General features: G+C 35.4%; 2 protein-coding genes and 1 long non-coding RNA gene across 3 annotated transcripts in view; 1 reads left to right on the top strand and 2 right to left on the bottom strand.

The window, feature by feature from the left end:
* The window catches only part of LOC143537324 (B3 domain-containing protein At5g42700-like), a 94,868-nt gene that overhangs the window by 10,341 nt on the left and 66,275 nt on the right, over positions 1 to 18,252 (bottom strand). The gene's annotated exons all lie outside the window — the stretch shown is intronic.
* On the bottom strand, positions 1,291 to 3,753 carry LOC143537302 (uncharacterized). The gene is made up of 5 exons (XM_077031097.1): positions 3,634 to 3,753; positions 2,060 to 2,349; positions 1,927 to 1,979; positions 1,555 to 1,728; positions 1,291 to 1,471 (listed from the first exon to the last, which is right to left on the bottom strand). The coding sequence occupies exons 2-4, from the start codon at positions 2,312 to 2,314 to the stop codon at positions 1,575 to 1,577; spliced, it is 462 nt and encodes a 153-aa protein (XP_076887212.1). The 5' UTR covers positions 2,315 to 2,349; positions 3,634 to 3,753; the 3' UTR covers positions 1,291 to 1,471; positions 1,555 to 1,574.
* LOC143537301 (uncharacterized) lies at positions 6,217 to 7,261 on the top strand. Its single transcript, XR_013136032.1, has 3 exons — positions 6,217 to 6,362; positions 6,473 to 6,538; positions 7,116 to 7,261. It is a non-coding gene; the product is annotated as an uncharacterized LOC143537301 (long non-coding RNA).

Raw genomic sequence — 18,252 nt, 5'->3', positions numbered from 1 at the left:
ATACGGTTTAAACTGGTTTAGTCAGAATGCTTATGTAACCATTTTCGATCCGAACAATCAATCCAATCCAATAATTATCATTTTCACTTTTGCATCGACTTTTATTCTGTGATGGAAAATTTTAAATTTTAATGAACCTTTTCTTTTTATTTTTTTAATATTCCATCCAAGTACAACAAAGAAATTTTAAAAAGAAAAATAACTTTGTTGACTTCCACAAAACCATGTGTACTATAAAGTAACATTCTAAAAGGATAACTAACTCAAAATGCAAAAAAGTGTGACCCTGAAAGCTTGATCACACCAAACTGACCAGCTCATATTTTTCATATACATCTTTGACCGCAACATACATTGATCTGATTCAACTTTTGAAGGTAGTAGAAAGAACAACATGCCCAATGTATGATTAAGATCTAGATCCAAAAGCTAGTTGAATGGACCCTACCTTCCCTAGAATGGAATACTATATAGTATGATTATAACTTTTCATACACTCAATAGATGAATCATATATTATCATATTATCAAAATATTAGTAAACGCGACGGGATAGGTTAATTTAGATTTATTCAAATTATACAGCTATTAGTTAGGCTTTACTTTGTGGAGACGCCAAGGAGGCGCCAAAAGCAAAGTCACTAGCCAAAACTGGTACCAAACCACAACACAACCACCATTATCACTCCGGCGCCAAACCCATTTTTGGTAGATGAGATCCACTTTAAACTCATCAATCATATACAAATACACTCACGTTTATTTTATTTGTTGAAATTTGTTATCTAAATATTAGTTAAATAATTAAGGATTAGCTAATTAAAATTTCACTGTATGCATTGAAGTGATGCAACGTTTTTACTAGAACCCTTCTAGTTAACTCATAACATACAACCTAATGATTAATTATTTTACAAAATTCTTGATAAATTGATCAACAACAGACAAGAAGGGGGATAATGGGGTGAGAAATGTTTTGGGTTAAATAGTAAGTTATTTGGATATAAAAAAGAAAAAGGACAAATTAGTCATGAACACATTGTATCATCTGACACAGTAATTAATATAGAGGGGTTCAAATCCCTATGTTTAGCTTAGCATAAGGACATACCCCACAAAAAAATTACTGACAGTCAACAGTGATAGTTGCAGAGGAAGCTTCTAAAATGTTGTATGACACAAATTAAGGATGAAATCAAAGATAATAGTTAGGAATTTTGATGATCGACCTGCCTACACATATACATAATAATAATATTCATAATAATAAACAGGATATGTAATTTCCTTTTAACTGCCATAACTAATTAAACAAACTGGAATTTCAAAAATTAGTGACAGTAGGAAATTATTATTATTATTTGGGTTCAATTTTCATGCTTGCCTGCTTGATTTCCACAATTACGGCTTCAATAAAACCCATTGGTACCTACCGTCCATTGGTACGTCATTCACAATATCATAATTGTATCTGAGATCAAAACATCAGTGTAATTACTAATTAGATTAATGTAATTAGGTTTTACGAAGCGAATTAAATCGATCGATACTTACTTATCAGCGAATCGTTTATGTTATTTCGATTCCATGACTGCGAAAAACGCCTCGATCTCCTCCGCAGTAGGATTATTCGGATGTTTTCGACTTGGTGGATTCGGTTTCAGCGTTGAAGATGACTCCATTTCGTCAGAATTTAAACAAATCTCGCTTGAAGAACTCGCTTCTCTGCTGTAAATTATTATTAATCATATTATTAACATGAAGGTTTTTTAACTTTTTTATATAGTGAATATGAAATTAAGAATCTGTTCGTTACGGAAAGTGAAAGAGATAAGTAAATTCATATTAATTCATACACATTAATTCACTAATTAAAAGCGATTTAAATAGAAATTTATAAATTATTATAATAAATTAATTAATAACCTGAAACCGTCATTGCTGGACATGGAGGTTTCCGTTACGAAACGAAGCTCGGACTGTAATTAAACGTTCATACAATTAATAAATAAACAATAATAATTAACTAAATTAATATAGAATTTTATTTGAATTATACCTTCAGATCTAAGCTCAAATCATGCTTTGAACATGAAGACGTAACAACATGATCACCGGATTCAGGTGAAGAAATTACATTATCCTCCGAGTCGTTTTGCAGCTGAATTACAACAAGTGTATCAAATTTTCTTCTTTTACTGGAATTGGAGCTTGAGGCGTCTGTGTCTCGGCTGCGGCGTACGCCGGCGAGTGAATTTGAGCCGTTGATTGCTGGAATTTGATCAATGGTGTTGGTGTTGTTGGTATTCATCATCTCTCTCACACACAGTTAGTTAGTTCTCTCTCTCTCTAAACAGTGGCGGACCCAGGATTTTTTGACAACGGGGTCCCGTTATTTTCGGCGTTCAAATTTTTGGGTCGGTCGTTGTTTGGGTCGGGTCAGGTCAGGTCGGGTCGAGTGGAGAAACATAATAGAAAACAATATCATTATAATAAAACCCACACAATAGGATGTCATTCAAAACGATAAGAGAAAACATTACAATCATGATATGAACAAGTTACATGCTTCCGTCTGCAAAATCAAAGCTTTGCCATTACGAAATAGAAAGTAAATAAATACAGGCTCCAAATATTCCTTTTGCTACTAATTTAACATGACTAAACCCATTTTAGATATATACCGCGTTTCTCACAAAATTCCTCATACTCGTAAATAGCTAGACCATCTAAGTTATGCTTAATTAACTTATTATGTTACAACTCTATTCAACAAGAGTCTAGTGGTCAAAGCCAGTTTCGACCTGAACAAAATTAAAATTTTGAAAAAAGAATCGTTTTGACCCGAGCCAAATTGAAACACTCTTAAATGAACCGTTTTTGCACGATCTAAACCGTGCTACTCTCCTCAAACCCTAACTCCATAGCATGGCTCTTCTCTAAATCTATAATATATATATATATAACAATACCCCATCTTCAAACCCTTTCCCCATTCTTTTCAATGATTCTTGAATAACTAACCTTAAAATTAAGTTTTTGACATAACAAAGTCGTAATCTAACAATAATATACAACATACAGTTACTAATCTAAGTAAATAATTGCATAAAATCAATCAATTGGATATCTTTATTTTATGGAGTAAGTGTTTAAAATTACCTGAAAGTTGTGGCAAAATCAGAAAGCAATGAAGACAGAGGAGCGCCAAAGGGATGGATGGTGGCTGAGAAGGGCCGCGGCGGCAGGTGGTGGGTTGGTGGCGGTCTTGCGGATGCTTGAGCAGTGTTGAGGAGTTGAGGTTGAGCAACAACGTTCAGATCTGTTCTGGTTCTGGTTGATGTTATAAACTTAAAAAACCCTAATTATTATATTGACTATTTGACTAAAAAAGAAAATAGCAAAAACATAGAAAAAACGGATTGTGGATGAGACTCGAACCTGGGACATTCCACACCAAAACAAGGATCTTTCCCAGCAGAGCAGATCTGTAACATTGTTATGGGGTCCAAGTGATAATTTATATGGGGTCCTTCAAAAATTTTCTATATCGCTTCTAAATAAATTTTAAAAAACATTGGTGTCCCGGGACCCCGACGGCTACTATGTAGGTCCGCCCCTGTCTCTAAAGACCAAGAGTAGTAGTAGTAGTCCGTTGAGGAGAGAGAGTGAAGATTGTTGGATATATAATATATTGATCCAACGGTGGAAAGTTATTGAGTTTGTTATTCGTTACGAAAATTCTGCTGCTATAAACAACAATATTTTCCATACATTTTATTAATATACTCAGTTTTATTTTATTTTGTTTTTAAAATGGTTTTAAAATGAGTAATAAAATTTCACGAGTAGTGATATTTGTTCATTACATGAACAAAAAAAAAGAAAATCAAATTTTGAACTGAAAACTTACTTTTAAAATATATTTTCAAAAACCTTTATTGATTTGAAATAAAAGTTGGATTATTCAACAAATACCAACAAAATAAAAAGTGTGATAAACAATAATTAGTTGACATGTGACAAGTGAGAATTAAAAGAATAATAGTATAAATTAGTAGTACATATTTCATCTCTTCACATCCAAGAAACATGTTAATTAATTCTCATTTCATTTTAAATCGCTTAGACCATCTGTAGTCGGCCCGTTTTTACGGCGTTTTGAGCTATAACGCCGGAGGCACCCCCCCCCCCCCCCGGCGTTTTGGGTTTCCTTTTTTTTTTCTAGCGTTTTATATATAACGCGGGTCAAGGCGCGAGAATTAAGAAAAACAAATTCTTCTTCGTTAATCCAGTCAATATCCGGTGGTTTTCATGGTGGGTTTCATGGTGGCCGGTGGATCTCATGGTGTCCAGAATAATTGAACCGGTGGTGGGTTTTCATGGTGGCCGGAATAATGGATCCAGTGGGTTTCATGGTGGCCGGAATAATTGGATCCGATGGTTTTCATTGTGGCTGGAATGAATGGATCCGGTGGTGGGTTTTCATGTGTTTGATTGTGTTTGTGTACGGCTTAATTTACATAATTACACAAACACAAACATCCGGTGGCCGGAATGTTTGATTGTGTTTGATCGTGGCCGGAATGTTTGATTGTGTAATTTACGTAATTACACAAACATCCGGTGACCGGAATGTTTGATTGTGTTTGATCGTGGTGGCCGTAATAATTGGATCCGATGGTGGGTGCAAAAAAGTGTAAACGTGACTGGGGCGCCACGTGGCGCATAACGCCTAGGGGTGAGGCATTATAACTACACCCAGTTTTTGTAAAAAACTATAATTCTGATTGGGCGCCATGTGACGCATAACGCCTGGTAGTGGGGTTTTATGACTACTCATGGTCTTATACCTTTTAATATGATTTTTTTTAAGTTTACCATAATAACAATCGTTTTTCACCATAAAAATGTTGTATGCAAAAGTTATTGACATTTTAAAATAATGGAATAACTAATATGTGATTTGCATGTGGAAAGATAAAACCATCATAAGACTATGTGTAGTGGAGGGATACCATTGGGGCGAATTGTGACACGTGACTTCAGTCAACAAATGATAGGTTTTTGTTGTTTGGGGTGTAATGGTGTTGTAGCTCCTCATTGTCACGTCACCATTTTTTATTATTTTCTTTTAATAAATAAACTAAACAAATAAAAACCCATTAACTTAAATATTTAAATAAAAATATATTAAAATTAGAAAAGAAATACAAAAGAATGCATAACAAAAAAAATTAATATCCATAATATTCGTATATTTTTTCAACTCGTCGTCGTTGCAGTAATGCGGCTTCTTCGTGTAACCCGTCCGTTTTGAGAGATTCGTAGTCCTTTTTTATTTGTCGCAATTCCAACGTAGGCAAGCTTTTCGTGCTATTTGTTGGTTTCTTCCATGCTAGTGGCGAGTTCCACGGTATGGGTTTCGATACAACCGAAAACCTCGTTTAGATGTTTGACTTTGTCACTGGCCGCCGTATTGACTCGTGACGATGATGAACTCTCCCCTTTTTTTGTATTCTTTTTTCTTGCTCCGCCTTGGGGTCTAGCCAACTCATGTACTTTGTCGTTGTCGTCGTCTAAATTAACCGCGTCGTGTTAGCCAACGAGGTTGAAGTTACGAGCATCGGAGAGTGTGGTTTGTGTGCTCGGATTCCTCGACGACGATGTCCTCGACTTTTTTGAAGCTCGGGATGATGCGGTAACTCGTCGAGCGACCTGAACGGTAAGTGCCCCATTCCATTTTGGGCATACCCTGAGTATTTTTGTAATACCCGAAAAAAAATAGCAATATTAGTAATAATAAATTTGGATATAATAAAATAGTAAATGTCAATAATCGAGTCACTTATTAGAAGAAGTGTTGTTCCGTAAAACCGATAAAACATAAATGGCGGATATATAATCATCAAACATTTCATATATAAATATTATTTTTACTAACTTGTTATAGTAGGTTTGTGTTTCGTGAGATTAATATCTAATATTTCAAAGTTAATAAATATTTAAATTAAAATAAAAATAATTATACAAAACATCATCTATTGGAATTTAAAAGATGTTGACAAATTCAAATTTTCAAACTCATCTTCTGCTAACTAACTATCAAAAGAATTGGATTATGAATATGTTCACCACTCTCCTATGTTATATATATATATATATATATATATATATATATATATATATATACCTCACGAAACCCTACCATATTTGTTGCGTTCTATCTGCCGCACGATCGCATCACACCACCACCTTAAACTAGCCTCGCAACAAAGATTGGCCGCCACCACGGTGCCTCCAACTGCCGCTGCAAATCAGACGACTCCGGCGTCGTAGTCAGTTTTTCTGTTAGCGATTAGGTAACCTTCAAAACCTTCCTGATCTCTTGATACAAATTAGTTCTTTGTTTTATTGGTTAAAGTCTTATTTCGATGTTAACTGTGTTTACGCCATGGTTGTGGCGACGTAGTTTCGGTGTTGATTCGGTTACCTGCTACTACACCCTAACTCCAAGTTGATTTCGTTCAGCGATCAGGTAACAGTTTCCTCTCCGTTATTTTGTTCATTCGGTTAAATATGGTTCTCAAATTTCGATTGTTTCCGGCGACTAAACCAAAATCCGAATATGGGGTTACTAAGAAAATATATTTACATGTTTGCTTCTGTTTATAAATCGATCTACGTTTGCTTCTGTTTATAAATCTTGTCTCCAAAATCAACTATATTTACAAGATTTAAAATTTGTGTAATTAAAGAATAGTCATGTTTCTGTACGTAGCTGTTATGTATGAGTTGAAATAATAATAATAAATAATAATAATAATAATAATAATAATAATTATTATTATTATTATTATTATTATTATAATAAAGTTATGAGTAGGTTTTCTAAAATTTCTTTCAAATTAATTAGTAATTGAGAACTTCGTCTTGTTGAAATGGGCATACCTTAACCACTAGTTATTTTATGCATGGGGAATAAATGGTTTTTGAGAATTCTAACTAACAAAAAGAGAGGTGTAAAAGTATATAAGTCTCTGTCGTCGGAACCAACAAGTGAACTAAACAACTTGGCACACCTAAGAGAATCGTTTGAAATAAATAAAATGTAGGTGTTAGTACGACTTAAGGCGACTCGACTTTACTCGCTTGCTCATCGACTATTAAGGTATGGTTTCTGTTTTTGTTACTCTTAGTATTAATTATAGTCCGTTACTTTGTTGTACGATTTCTGGTTTCTGTCACTCATAGTATAAATTATATTTTGTTACTTCGTTTCGGTTTCTGTCTCCGTTTATTCTTGGTATTGACTCTATTCCTTTACTTTGTAGTACGGATTTTTGTTACGCGTCAGTTATATTTTGGAGTTCAGTTATTTATATAATATATTTTAGTTATATGTTTTTGGTTTTAGTACTCTGTTACCCGAGCAAATTTCTGACTTGTCGTTGGGGCGTCAACGACATGGCACTTGTCGTGACAGTGCGTAAGTAAAGTTCACGGCGTCTCTAACTAGTACTTGTGAAGTATTAGGGCCACTTAGGGACGTATGGATCGATCCTAGTTCTGTTCTGATTTATGACTTCTGATTTCTGGGGGATGGAACAACGCGTGTACGCCACACGTGCCATCTCATTGGTGCATAGATTAGCTAAGTGTGTACCCCTCTGTTTCTGTTTCTGGCTTGGGTGATTCTGTGTACACGACTTATTTTATGAATATATTATTGTCGTGTAGTCTGATATATTGTTTCTACATATGTTTCTGTATATGTTTATTATTATTGCTTTGTATTCTGAATCTGTTATTTAGTATATTGGGTTATGTCAACATCTGTATTAGTATTATATTTAGTATATGTATTAGTTCAGTTATAGTCTAGTGCCAATTCTATTTCTTTTTCTTTTTCGTAAGTTCGTCTTTACATGTACTATTGTTCTTTCCGTTACTGGGCAATTTTTGGCTCAACCGTATTTTCTTGTTTTGTTTTTCTTATTTTGTTTTCAGGTAATCCGGGACTCGGGGATATTAGTGATGAGAGAGAATAATGAAGTTCAAGCTTTTAAAAGTTAATTCATTTTGGTGTAAAAATGTGACTTAGGTTGATTTGATATCTGTAATAGTGACACGTCAGCCCGTTCCGGGTTGGGGTGTTACAGTTATGGTATCAAAGCTAAGGCTCTTTCCTGTAGAAAACTTAAACCTTAAAATCAGAATTGTGAGTTAATGGGTAGACGTTGGGTTAGGACTTCACGTTTATTGTCAATTTTCTTGCTCATCATCTTGTGATATCTAATTCCATTTGTTCAAGGCCATTCTGATGTTAATCGTCAACACCAATTTCACTCCATGACTTTCTCATTTGTAATTATTTAAGTTCTTCTACCTTTGTTACCGCTTATGCTCTATAAATTAAGATAATGACTTTCGAAGACGAGACACAACTGAAATGATCACGACTTCTACTTACCCCTCTATGCTCGATTCAGACTTTGCTACCACGCTTGCCACTGGACATTTTTTTTCTCTCGCAAGATCAACCCATCCGAATACATGTGACGAAAGGTGTTAGTAAACATCTTTCAAGATTTTGACATCATTTTTATTATTAGTACATCAACACGTCACTCTTTCTATATAAGTTTAGTCTTTAAGATGCATAATGGAAGGACCGTTAGGACACAGTCGTAGTCTTCCGGTTCACCCGTTAGCACGAGCCAAACTTCAAATATTTTCCTTCAAAATATTCGTACGACTTGAAAGTTAGCTACAAATTAAAATTATTTTTCACAATTGATATAAATTTTTAATAAACACTAAATAAAGTTATATGAATACTTAATATTAAAAAACTTACCAACATCGGGATCCTCCAAAATGGCGATCCAAGCTCTTGTGAGGGCTACTTCCTCATCCTCGGTCCATTGCTTGTATCGATCACGCTGCGCCATCAGCTCCCCCGGGTATTTTTTTTTTATGTTTACGGGTCACTTTTGGCTTGAACCGGAGGCCCGTGACGTTTGAGTCTCCAGCACCGTTACTGGCTCCGGCTCCGATTGGCTAGACCTGAACACTAGCATGAGGTTTTGGGGCATGAGGAAGTTGGCATACATGTTTAAGTTCGGATCGAGAATAAGAAACAGATAGTTTATGTTCGGTTGATTTCCGGTGTTTGGGAACCACTGCATCTTTACGCTCGGTTGGTTCGGTTGGTTTTGCGAACCATGGTATTGACCAAAAGGAGGAAATGGTGTGGTTCAGGTTGTTGATAGGATTCATTTTTGTATGTTTTTTTTAAGAATTTGGTTAATGGTTTGGATGAAATAGATATGAGGTTGTAGAGGAAGATATATATATATATATATATATATATATATATAGTTTTAATTTTTTTTTTTAATTTTCATGAACGTTGAATGGTCATATTGATTATAATAATAATAATAATAAATATGTGCGAGTAATATTAATTCCCCCCTATAGCCCCATTTATCGCCCGTTGGGGGGGGGGGGGGGGGTTGTTTCTAAAAAAAAAATCGCTGTTGTCGGCCATTACACCGAGCCTAAGTAGGCTATTACCTTAATGTCATTTTCATCAATTTTTATTCAAAAACTAATCTCCCTCATCCAAATTAAAAATCAATGAATTATATTTCTTTTCACCTTTCTCATGTTATTCTCATTTTTGTTACACTTTGTATTTTAACATTATCCTGAAAATAAATGATTTATATGGATATAGTTACTGACGAAGCTTGGGCTTAATCAAGAAGTGACCGGAGTCGTGAAAAAATATTTTAGAGGTGCCCGTACTTGATTCTTAAAAAAAATTTACGAACAATTTCGCGAAAAAACGGGGTGACCAGGTACACTCTAGAATCCCTCGTAATCTTCGCCAGTTGATTTAAGATTCTAATATGTACAAAATGAAACTTGACAAAATAACCTAACGTGTTGATGAATTAAGACCAAGAATTATATATCTAGTTACAACATATGCATATGCCCTTACAAGATATGCTTGTTCAACCATTTATGTATCTAAAAGATCTCTTTGCAATTTAGGATCATGATTCACGACATAAGAATATTATTATGTTGTCCATTTATATGTAACTTATAACTAATATATGACAAGTTACTACTACGAGAATACTAAAAGTTTTTCACGTTATATTATTATATTTAGGATTTTACTTATGGTTCTAAAGGTTGTTAACTAGAATAGGTAACATGCACCACATTATTGACTCATAAGGAGTTGTTGATACGTCACTTCAAAATATTACTCGCGTCTTTGTCTTGCTCGATCGGATATGCCTCGTACATAAACCGAAATAAAATTTATCAAATTTATAATCTAACGCAAAAGTATTAGTCGATACTTATCTCATTATATGTTTAATCCGAGTTCATCATGTTCCTTTTTAAATATGTTTTAATTTAAAAAATATATATAAGACTTGTTTATAAACGTAGAATTTGATGTGTAGAAACAAGAATGATGATGGAAACATGAGCACTAATGTCTATATCTCTAGAGTCTTGAAAGTGGATTCTAATCACATTTCACAAACGAGTAATGATTGGACAATTAGTCTTTTGTTCGACAACATATGTGTCAATGTAAGAAAAAACAAGCTCTAGTACTTTGCTACTATGACATATCAACAACCTGTTGCTGTGGGGCCTCGATGAGAATGCTTTAGGATTGTGGGATCGATGGATGGAAAACAACCTCTACTTGATTATTCAAAACAAAACTTTCCTTGAAAATAATCGTGAACTAGTAAGTTTTCGGTTTTCAGTTTATTTTTTTCACATCGCAAATGTTATACAATTTCGATGATTAATATAGTGATATTTTAACCGGTTTTAAATGTTTTTAAGTTATCTTTTAATCATAAGATTTGGGAGGATTCATATATTTTGTTCTAAACTTGCAAAATAATGTATTTCCCTTAGGACAAAATTTTTTTAATGTTTAGTATAACAAATTTCCAACCAATACATATGTTGCAGTTTTATTGAATGGTGTATAAATTGTGATAATCTGGTGGGTCAGTGGTTTGTTGTTGATCCAAATGACTGTTAAATTAAAAAAAAAAAGTCACTTTCTCTTTGTTTTGTTTTTGCATAAACATGCATGTATTTACTATTTACATGTGGAGAAGCTTTGGCCTAACCACCATAGTACCATTACATAGCTTTAGGTTTGAAGACCTATCCGGTTGATGACCCCATAGAAGGTGAAGGTGAGTTACTCTTAAAACATAGATATTTTACATTTTATAACAATGGACTTTCAATACATAATATAAAACAATTATTTTATAAAAGTGTATTATAAAAGTTATTGACTTAATAATAATATTTAATGTATTATTAATTCGCATAGGTGTTCATGACTGATATTGGTTAGTGTCCGTCGTGCACAGTTATTGACTTACTAATCTTTAGTGTTGCATTTAGGGTTTTCATTCATGTTATTTAAAAAATAATGCTAATAAAGTTGTAGAGCGTAATGTGTGAGTGATTATAGAATACGTTTGAAAAATTGAGTCAAATGGATTAATTTGTATTAATAGTGTAAAATTAAAACAAAACGGCCAACATAATGTAACACCTAGACATCACACTCTCATGGCTCATGCTTCCACCACCGTGACCCTGGTTTTGAGATTCTTTCGATATCACCAGAGGCGGCCCAACAATTTTAGTGGCCTAAAGCGAATAAAAGATCTGAGGCCTTTGCCAAGAAAAAAAATTGGCCGTTCTTTACAAATTTTTATTCCTTTTGCTTCGCATTCATATAGTGAATAAGTTAAATATAAAACCCGAATAATTTCATTATTCTTCAGACAAACTATTTCATAAGTGCATTATAAATGTCATATTTGTTTTTAAAAGTAACCAACCAAAATGTGAATGCATTTTGCGCAACATGAAAATTACTTGATTGGAAGATGTTGAAAAACATCTTGTGGACGACACCACACAGTCACACATTTAAGAAAAAATAGTGTTATAACTAATCAGTGGCAGATCCAGAAATTTTTTTTAGGTGGTTCCCTCTTAATTTATAAGGTGGTTCCTACGCGTCTTCTATATATCCGTACACTATTATTTCGAAACTCAGGTGGTTCCGGGGAACCACCCGTTTGTATGCTGGATCCGCCAATGTAACTAATATAATGTTGAATTTAAATATTTTAAGACTAATTTTGGTTGTAACTAATTGGAAACTACAATATATACTCAAGTTATTGAATAATCTTTAATTAACAAAATAAAAGGTGAAAAAATATTGAATTAATAAGAAGATAAAACATTAATGAGAAAGATAAAAATATTTTTAAACACAATAAATATGGGGTAATTGGCGAGTTGTTTCCCTCCCGTAACACATCCAAAAAAAAAACAAAAATACAGAAGCTTATTAGTGTGGTTTGATCCTTGGACACAAAGGTTATATGCATGTCACTTTACCAGTAGAGTAATATGCCCAGATTGTTAAATAAATCATATAATGGTTTTATAATTCATATATATATATATTTTTTTTTGGAAAATTGGGGCCTCAAAATTTTTGGGGCCTAAAGCCCTTGCTTGGTCTTGCAATACATTAGGGCCGGCCCTGGACATCACTTTCTACGACGCCCCACCGCGGTGTTTCCCACACCTCACAACCACTAATATTTTAGATACCCTAAGTTTTAAAAATGAAGATGAACGTAGAAAAATGAAATATGAATGCTCTTACTCAATTCTCTTTCTAACTTTAACATTGTTCGATACACTTAATGGACTCTTACTCTGTTTGTTAAGCATTACATACTTGTAATAATAAATGCAATTATCATGATTCTTTGCTTAAAATAATGAGTTGTGTTGACATAACGTCTTACTGCGTGCACTACTCTATAACCGTTCTTTCTAACTTTCTAGATTTTTATACATTCACAAATCTATCCGAAACAATTCAGAACCATCCAATTTCAATGTTATAACACACTTTTTAGAGAGTGAATTTAACTTATTTTTAGTATTTGTTTGCTATATTTTCAGCACCTTCTGTTTTCGGTTATTTAGACAGCATGCTATGGGGCGGCTTCGGGGTTGAAGGCGGGCGCCGTTGGGCACTCAACACCACCAAGGGGCGTCGTCCTGCCTAGCGTCCCAACGGCCGGCGCGCTTGGGATGGTTTTGGTCCCCCCCCCCCCCTCGACTATTTCTAACGACTTTAAAAAAATAAAGAGGTCAAAAAAGATTTTATGTATATATCTCTACTATATATAAAGAGTGAGTGAAGGACCTCTTAAATTTTAAGAGGTCCAATCAATTATGCACAATGTACAATACACAATGCATAAAATTATGAGATTTTAGGGTTAATATATATAATATTTTCACATTTACCCCTTATTCTAAATTAACTACCCCTACGACTTTTAAACGGCTATAACTTTTTTCAAGTTAATATTTTTCCAAAAAACAATGCTACATAAAAACGAGCATTTTATGCTCTTTAATTTGAGTATGATGTTGCTATATTTTTTTAATTTTAAAAACTTAACGTGTTATGTGATTACCAGTAACGACCGGGAAATGGGCCCCGTCGAGTGGGTTCGGGTAATGGGTCAGAAATGGTTTTGAACAAAACACATGATACATAAAAATTAAATTTGGTTCAGGTCTGGTTGAGACCGGTTACGCGTGTACTGACACCGAATTGCGCATGTACAACTGTTGCGTGAAGCGTGTACCGACACCTGATACCGACATCGAGCGTGTACCGATACACGCTCGATGTAGCGTTACACACACACTATTGTTGGGTTACACGCATGTCGATGCGAGGTTATGTGCGTACTAATACCGGTTAAGCGTTTAATGTTGTGTTTACACGCATACCCCACGACATCGCAGGGGCACCCGGTATAAAATACTAAAGTGATATAAAAAGTAAGAGCGTTGCTTTTAGTAGTTTTACTACTTATAAGTCACATAGTATAAGCTTAGAGATGAGTAAGAGGATCATTGTGACATTAAATATCACGTGTGTTTCCATTTTATTTAAATTAGTTACAAAATTAACATTTAACTTTTATTACCTTTTGTAAATTTATAAAATTATTACGCGATTGCCTCCTTCATCCTTAACCCGTAATTTGACAACTTTATTTAAAAGTCTTGTTATATCCATATTTTCTAATTTATTATGATATATAAAAAAAATCGACTTAACGTTGCGACGCACATATTTTTGTCGACGTTTTGATAATTTTGCTCAATATCGACTTATCAATTATAATATATAAGTTTACTATGCATCAATGTACAGGTTGCGATGATTATGTAAAACACTTAATGCATACGCTATAAATAAACATGTTTCCTTCAATCTAGCTGTTAGGCTTCATCAATTTTTTTCCTTAAACCACCATTCTTTGACCATATGATCATAATTTTCGTTTTTTAATTTGATCTTAAATGATTATTCTAAGGCTTGTTACTAGATTTAATTATGTATTTATGTGATAAGTGTAAGGCCCCGTTACCGGTAGCCCTACTTTGTTGTTGGATTTACTCATAAACGCAGTTCTAAATATCAGAGTTAATTAAAACTTTACGCGGAATATAAAACTTCAACCATAATATCATACATAACCTTCAAATCTTGTCTTATAAAACATTCAAAGTCATTTAAATCAAAACATAGTCTTTTAAAACATCACAACATTTCTTCGAGATGCCAGTATCTTCGATTCCATGCCATGTGTCTTCAATCAGGCGAGTTGCCTCAACCTATTTGCATGCATGCATACTAAAACTCAGCTACGCTGAGTGAGTTCTAGTTAATCTCATAACTTACTATACATACACATATACGTGCCTGTAGGTACGCATTACATACTTAACATGTCCATCTTTCTTTCATATACATTCATAACTAACCTTACGTTATAAAGAGCATTCGCCCTACATACCTCGGATATTATTAGGGTCCGGTACCCTCCATCCTCGGATATTATTAGGGTCCGGTCGCCCTTCATCCTCGGATATTATTATGGTCCGGTCACCCTTCATCCTCGGATATTATTAGGGTCCGGTCACCCTTCATTTCGTGCTACTATAACATACCTGTCCTTTACGTACCTTCCTTGACAATACGTGCAATCTCCGAAGAGCATTCACGTACCGGCAACATATCATACTTACATCATACTTAATCGTTCATACATACAACATTCATACATCATATATATCAATCATATCGTTAACTACTACCTGACGGTCCATGCAATATCCGAAGATCGTTCATGCACCGTCAAGCAATCATCATACATAATTTGTATTGGGCATACACATACCACTTAAGGTAAGTGTATTGACTATCACATTGAGTATCCACACAGCCCCGAAAACATAACAAGGAAGTGAGGCTAGAAACTCACCTGAAGTCGGTTACGTTCACCGTTAATAGTTATTCCTTTCTTCAGTTGGGCACGGATAACTGTATAATAATTACATGCATCAATTAACTATCTCTACTCATAATGTGTTTCTAGGTTGATTATTACCCTCAACGAACGGGGGTCCGGGGCAGCGCCCCTGGCAGCGGGGTTCTAGGGGCGGCAACCCCTAGCGGGGTTCAAGGGGCAGAGCCCCTGGCTAGGGTTAAGCTGCCAGGTCAGCTTGGAAAAATTGTATTTTCATTAACTGTCTTAACACATTTTCCATTAACATTTTAAGTTATCTTCTAAGTTGGTCTTATCTACTAAGCCAAGATAATGGGCTTAACATTTATGGATTTAGTTCATTCAGGCCCAAATGTTCACTATCTGGGCCCAACAGAGGACTGGGACGACCGAGAACTCGTCCGTTGACCGAGAACCTTGGTTCTTGACCGAGAACCCTCCTTGGCCGAGAACCCTTCTTGGACGAGAACTTGGGTTGACCGAGAACTCGTGTTGACCGAGTTCCCATTTTGGTCGAGAACCCTTAGTCACCAAGAATTCTTGCTAACCGAGTTCACATGGTGGCCGAAACACCCAGCTCACCCATTCTTCTATCATATGATTATGTCTTGCCCATATTTCTTGATTCATAGCTCAAATCTTGAACTTTTAATCTTATATCATCATCGCCCATACCCGTATTACACTCATTACTATCCCGGCTTCAAGATCTATCTCGTTTTAGGCATAAAGCTTGGACCTTTATAAGTTTAAAACGTTCTAGGCTAGATCTATGGTTCATTTTTGAGCCGTATACTATCATTAGACCATTAGGTTCATTTTAATCATCAAGTTTGCATTTTTATGAAGCATCTCGACCCAATCTACTCTAGGGTCAAGTTTCATAGCAAACCATTCACAAAAACGTAACCTTTAATCATAAAGAACATACCTTTAGACGTTAATAAGGTCACGGCTAGCCTGTTATGAAGTATTGATCTTGTATCCCAAAGATCTATCAATAAAGGTTTGATTTTTGATCTCGGTTTCTTACTCTAGGTGGCGGCCGAAATAGGAAGGTTTGTAGGTGTGTTTTGTTGTGTAAAGTGGATAAGATGGATGGAAATGGAAAGATTTAGGGTTTAAGGGGGTATTTATACGCCCTTAAGCCCATGGACCTGAGGCCCATCTTTCCATTTTAGTCCATGATTAATCCATCTAATTAGCCTACTTCCCTTTCCATCTTTTATTATTTTATTTATAATCCAAGTAAACTTTTCCATTACGAATAATATATAAAATATTATTATTTGAGATTCGGGATGTTACAAGTCTTCCCTCCTTAAAGAGGTTTCGTCCCCGAAACCTAACTATCATCTAAACAAAGCAGAATAAAACTTGCGCATCTCTTCCTCGACTTCCCACGTAGCATCCGATCCCTTGCGGTGCTTCCATATCACCTTTACTAAGGGTATAACCTTATGACGAAGTTGTTTCTCCTTGCAGTCCACTATCTCGATCGGTTGTTCAATATAGTTCAACTGTTCATCAACCTCAATGTCCATCAGTGGCACATGGGACGTGTCATCAGCTAGGCATTTTCTCAAATGAGAAACATGGAAGGTTGAATGAATTCCTTCTAGCTCTCCGGGCAAATCCAGCTTATAGGCTACTTCACCCACACGATCTAAAATCTTGAAGGGTCCAATGTACCTCGGACTCAACTTTCCCCTCTTCCTGAAACGAATGATTCCTTTCCAAGGCGAGACCTTGAGCATCACATTGTCCTACGTTAAACTCAATCGGTCGTCGCCGCTTATCAGCATACGACTTTTGTCTGTCTTGAGCAGCTTTCATTCTAGCCTTGATCTGCTCGAACTTTGAAGACGTCTCTTGAACCACTTCTAAACTTCCCATTTCCTTCTGACCAATCTCGCCCCAACACACCGGGGTTCTACATTGTCTAACATAAAGAATTTCAAACGGTGGCATACCAATACTTGAAAGGTAACTGTTGTTATAGGAGAACTCTGCTAGATGCAGGTGATCATCCCAACTTCCACCGAAATCTAAAACACAAGCACGTAGCATATCCTCAAGGGTTTGGATCGTTCTTTCAGACTGTCCATCGGTTTGAGGATGATACGCCGTACTGATGTTTAATCTCGTTCCCATAGCTTCGTGGAACTTCTTCCAAAACCTCGAAGTAAACCATGTATCTCTATCGGACACGATTGATAACGGTACTCCATGCTTAGATACAACCTCTTTAATGAACAAGATTGCTAACGTTTCTGACGAGATAGCCTCTCGTATAGGCAGAAAGTGAGCACTCTTGGTCAAACGGTCCACAATCACCCAGATGGTATCATGATGCTTAGCTGTACAGGGTAGCTTAGTTATGAAATCCATGGTGATGTGTTCCCATTTCCATTCTGGTATCTCCAAAGGTTGCATCTTCTCATAAGGTTTCTAGTGCTCTGCTATGACTTGTAAACAAGTTAAGCACTTACTGACATAATCTACTACGTCATTCTTCATTCTTGGCCACCAGTAGTCTCTTTTCAAATCTTGGCACATCTTCGTAGCTCCAGGATGAATCGAGTACCTTGATTTATGAGCTTCATCTAAGATTCGACCTCTGAGATCTCCATGGCGTGGAATCCACATGCGGTCAAATCTAGTCTTAACACCATGAGTTTTTTCCATCAACTCATTCTGCTGGCCGTAAACTCTCTCTTTTTTCACTAACCCTTCATCTACTAACACCTCTGACTGTGCTTTGATG

The sequence above is a fragment of the Bidens hawaiensis genome, unplaced genomic scaffold (genome assembly GCF_021521415.1).
Source record: "Bidens hawaiensis isolate Kalapana, Puna unplaced genomic scaffold, B.hawaiensis_p1.1 tig00011171_1, whole genome shotgun sequence".
Lineage (NCBI taxonomy): Eukaryota > Viridiplantae > Streptophyta > Magnoliopsida > Asterales > Asteraceae > Bidens > Bidens hawaiensis.
This window is presented reverse-complemented; position numbering and strand designations above follow the sequence as displayed.

Bases quoted from the DNA above. Each gene is read 5' to 3' on its own strand.
- LOC143537302 (XM_077031097.1), bottom strand. From the start codon at position 2,314: ATGATGAATACCAACAACACCAACACCATTGATCAAATTCCAGCAATC. The intron at 1,980-2,059 runs GTATAATTCAAA...GTTTAATTACAG, and splicing joins ATTTGAGCTTAGATCTGAAG to TCCGAGCTTCGTTTCGTAAC. The intron at 1,729-1,926 runs GTTATTAATTAA...AATAATTTACAG, and splicing joins TCCAGCAATGACGGTTTCAG to CAGAGAAGCGAGTTCTTCAA.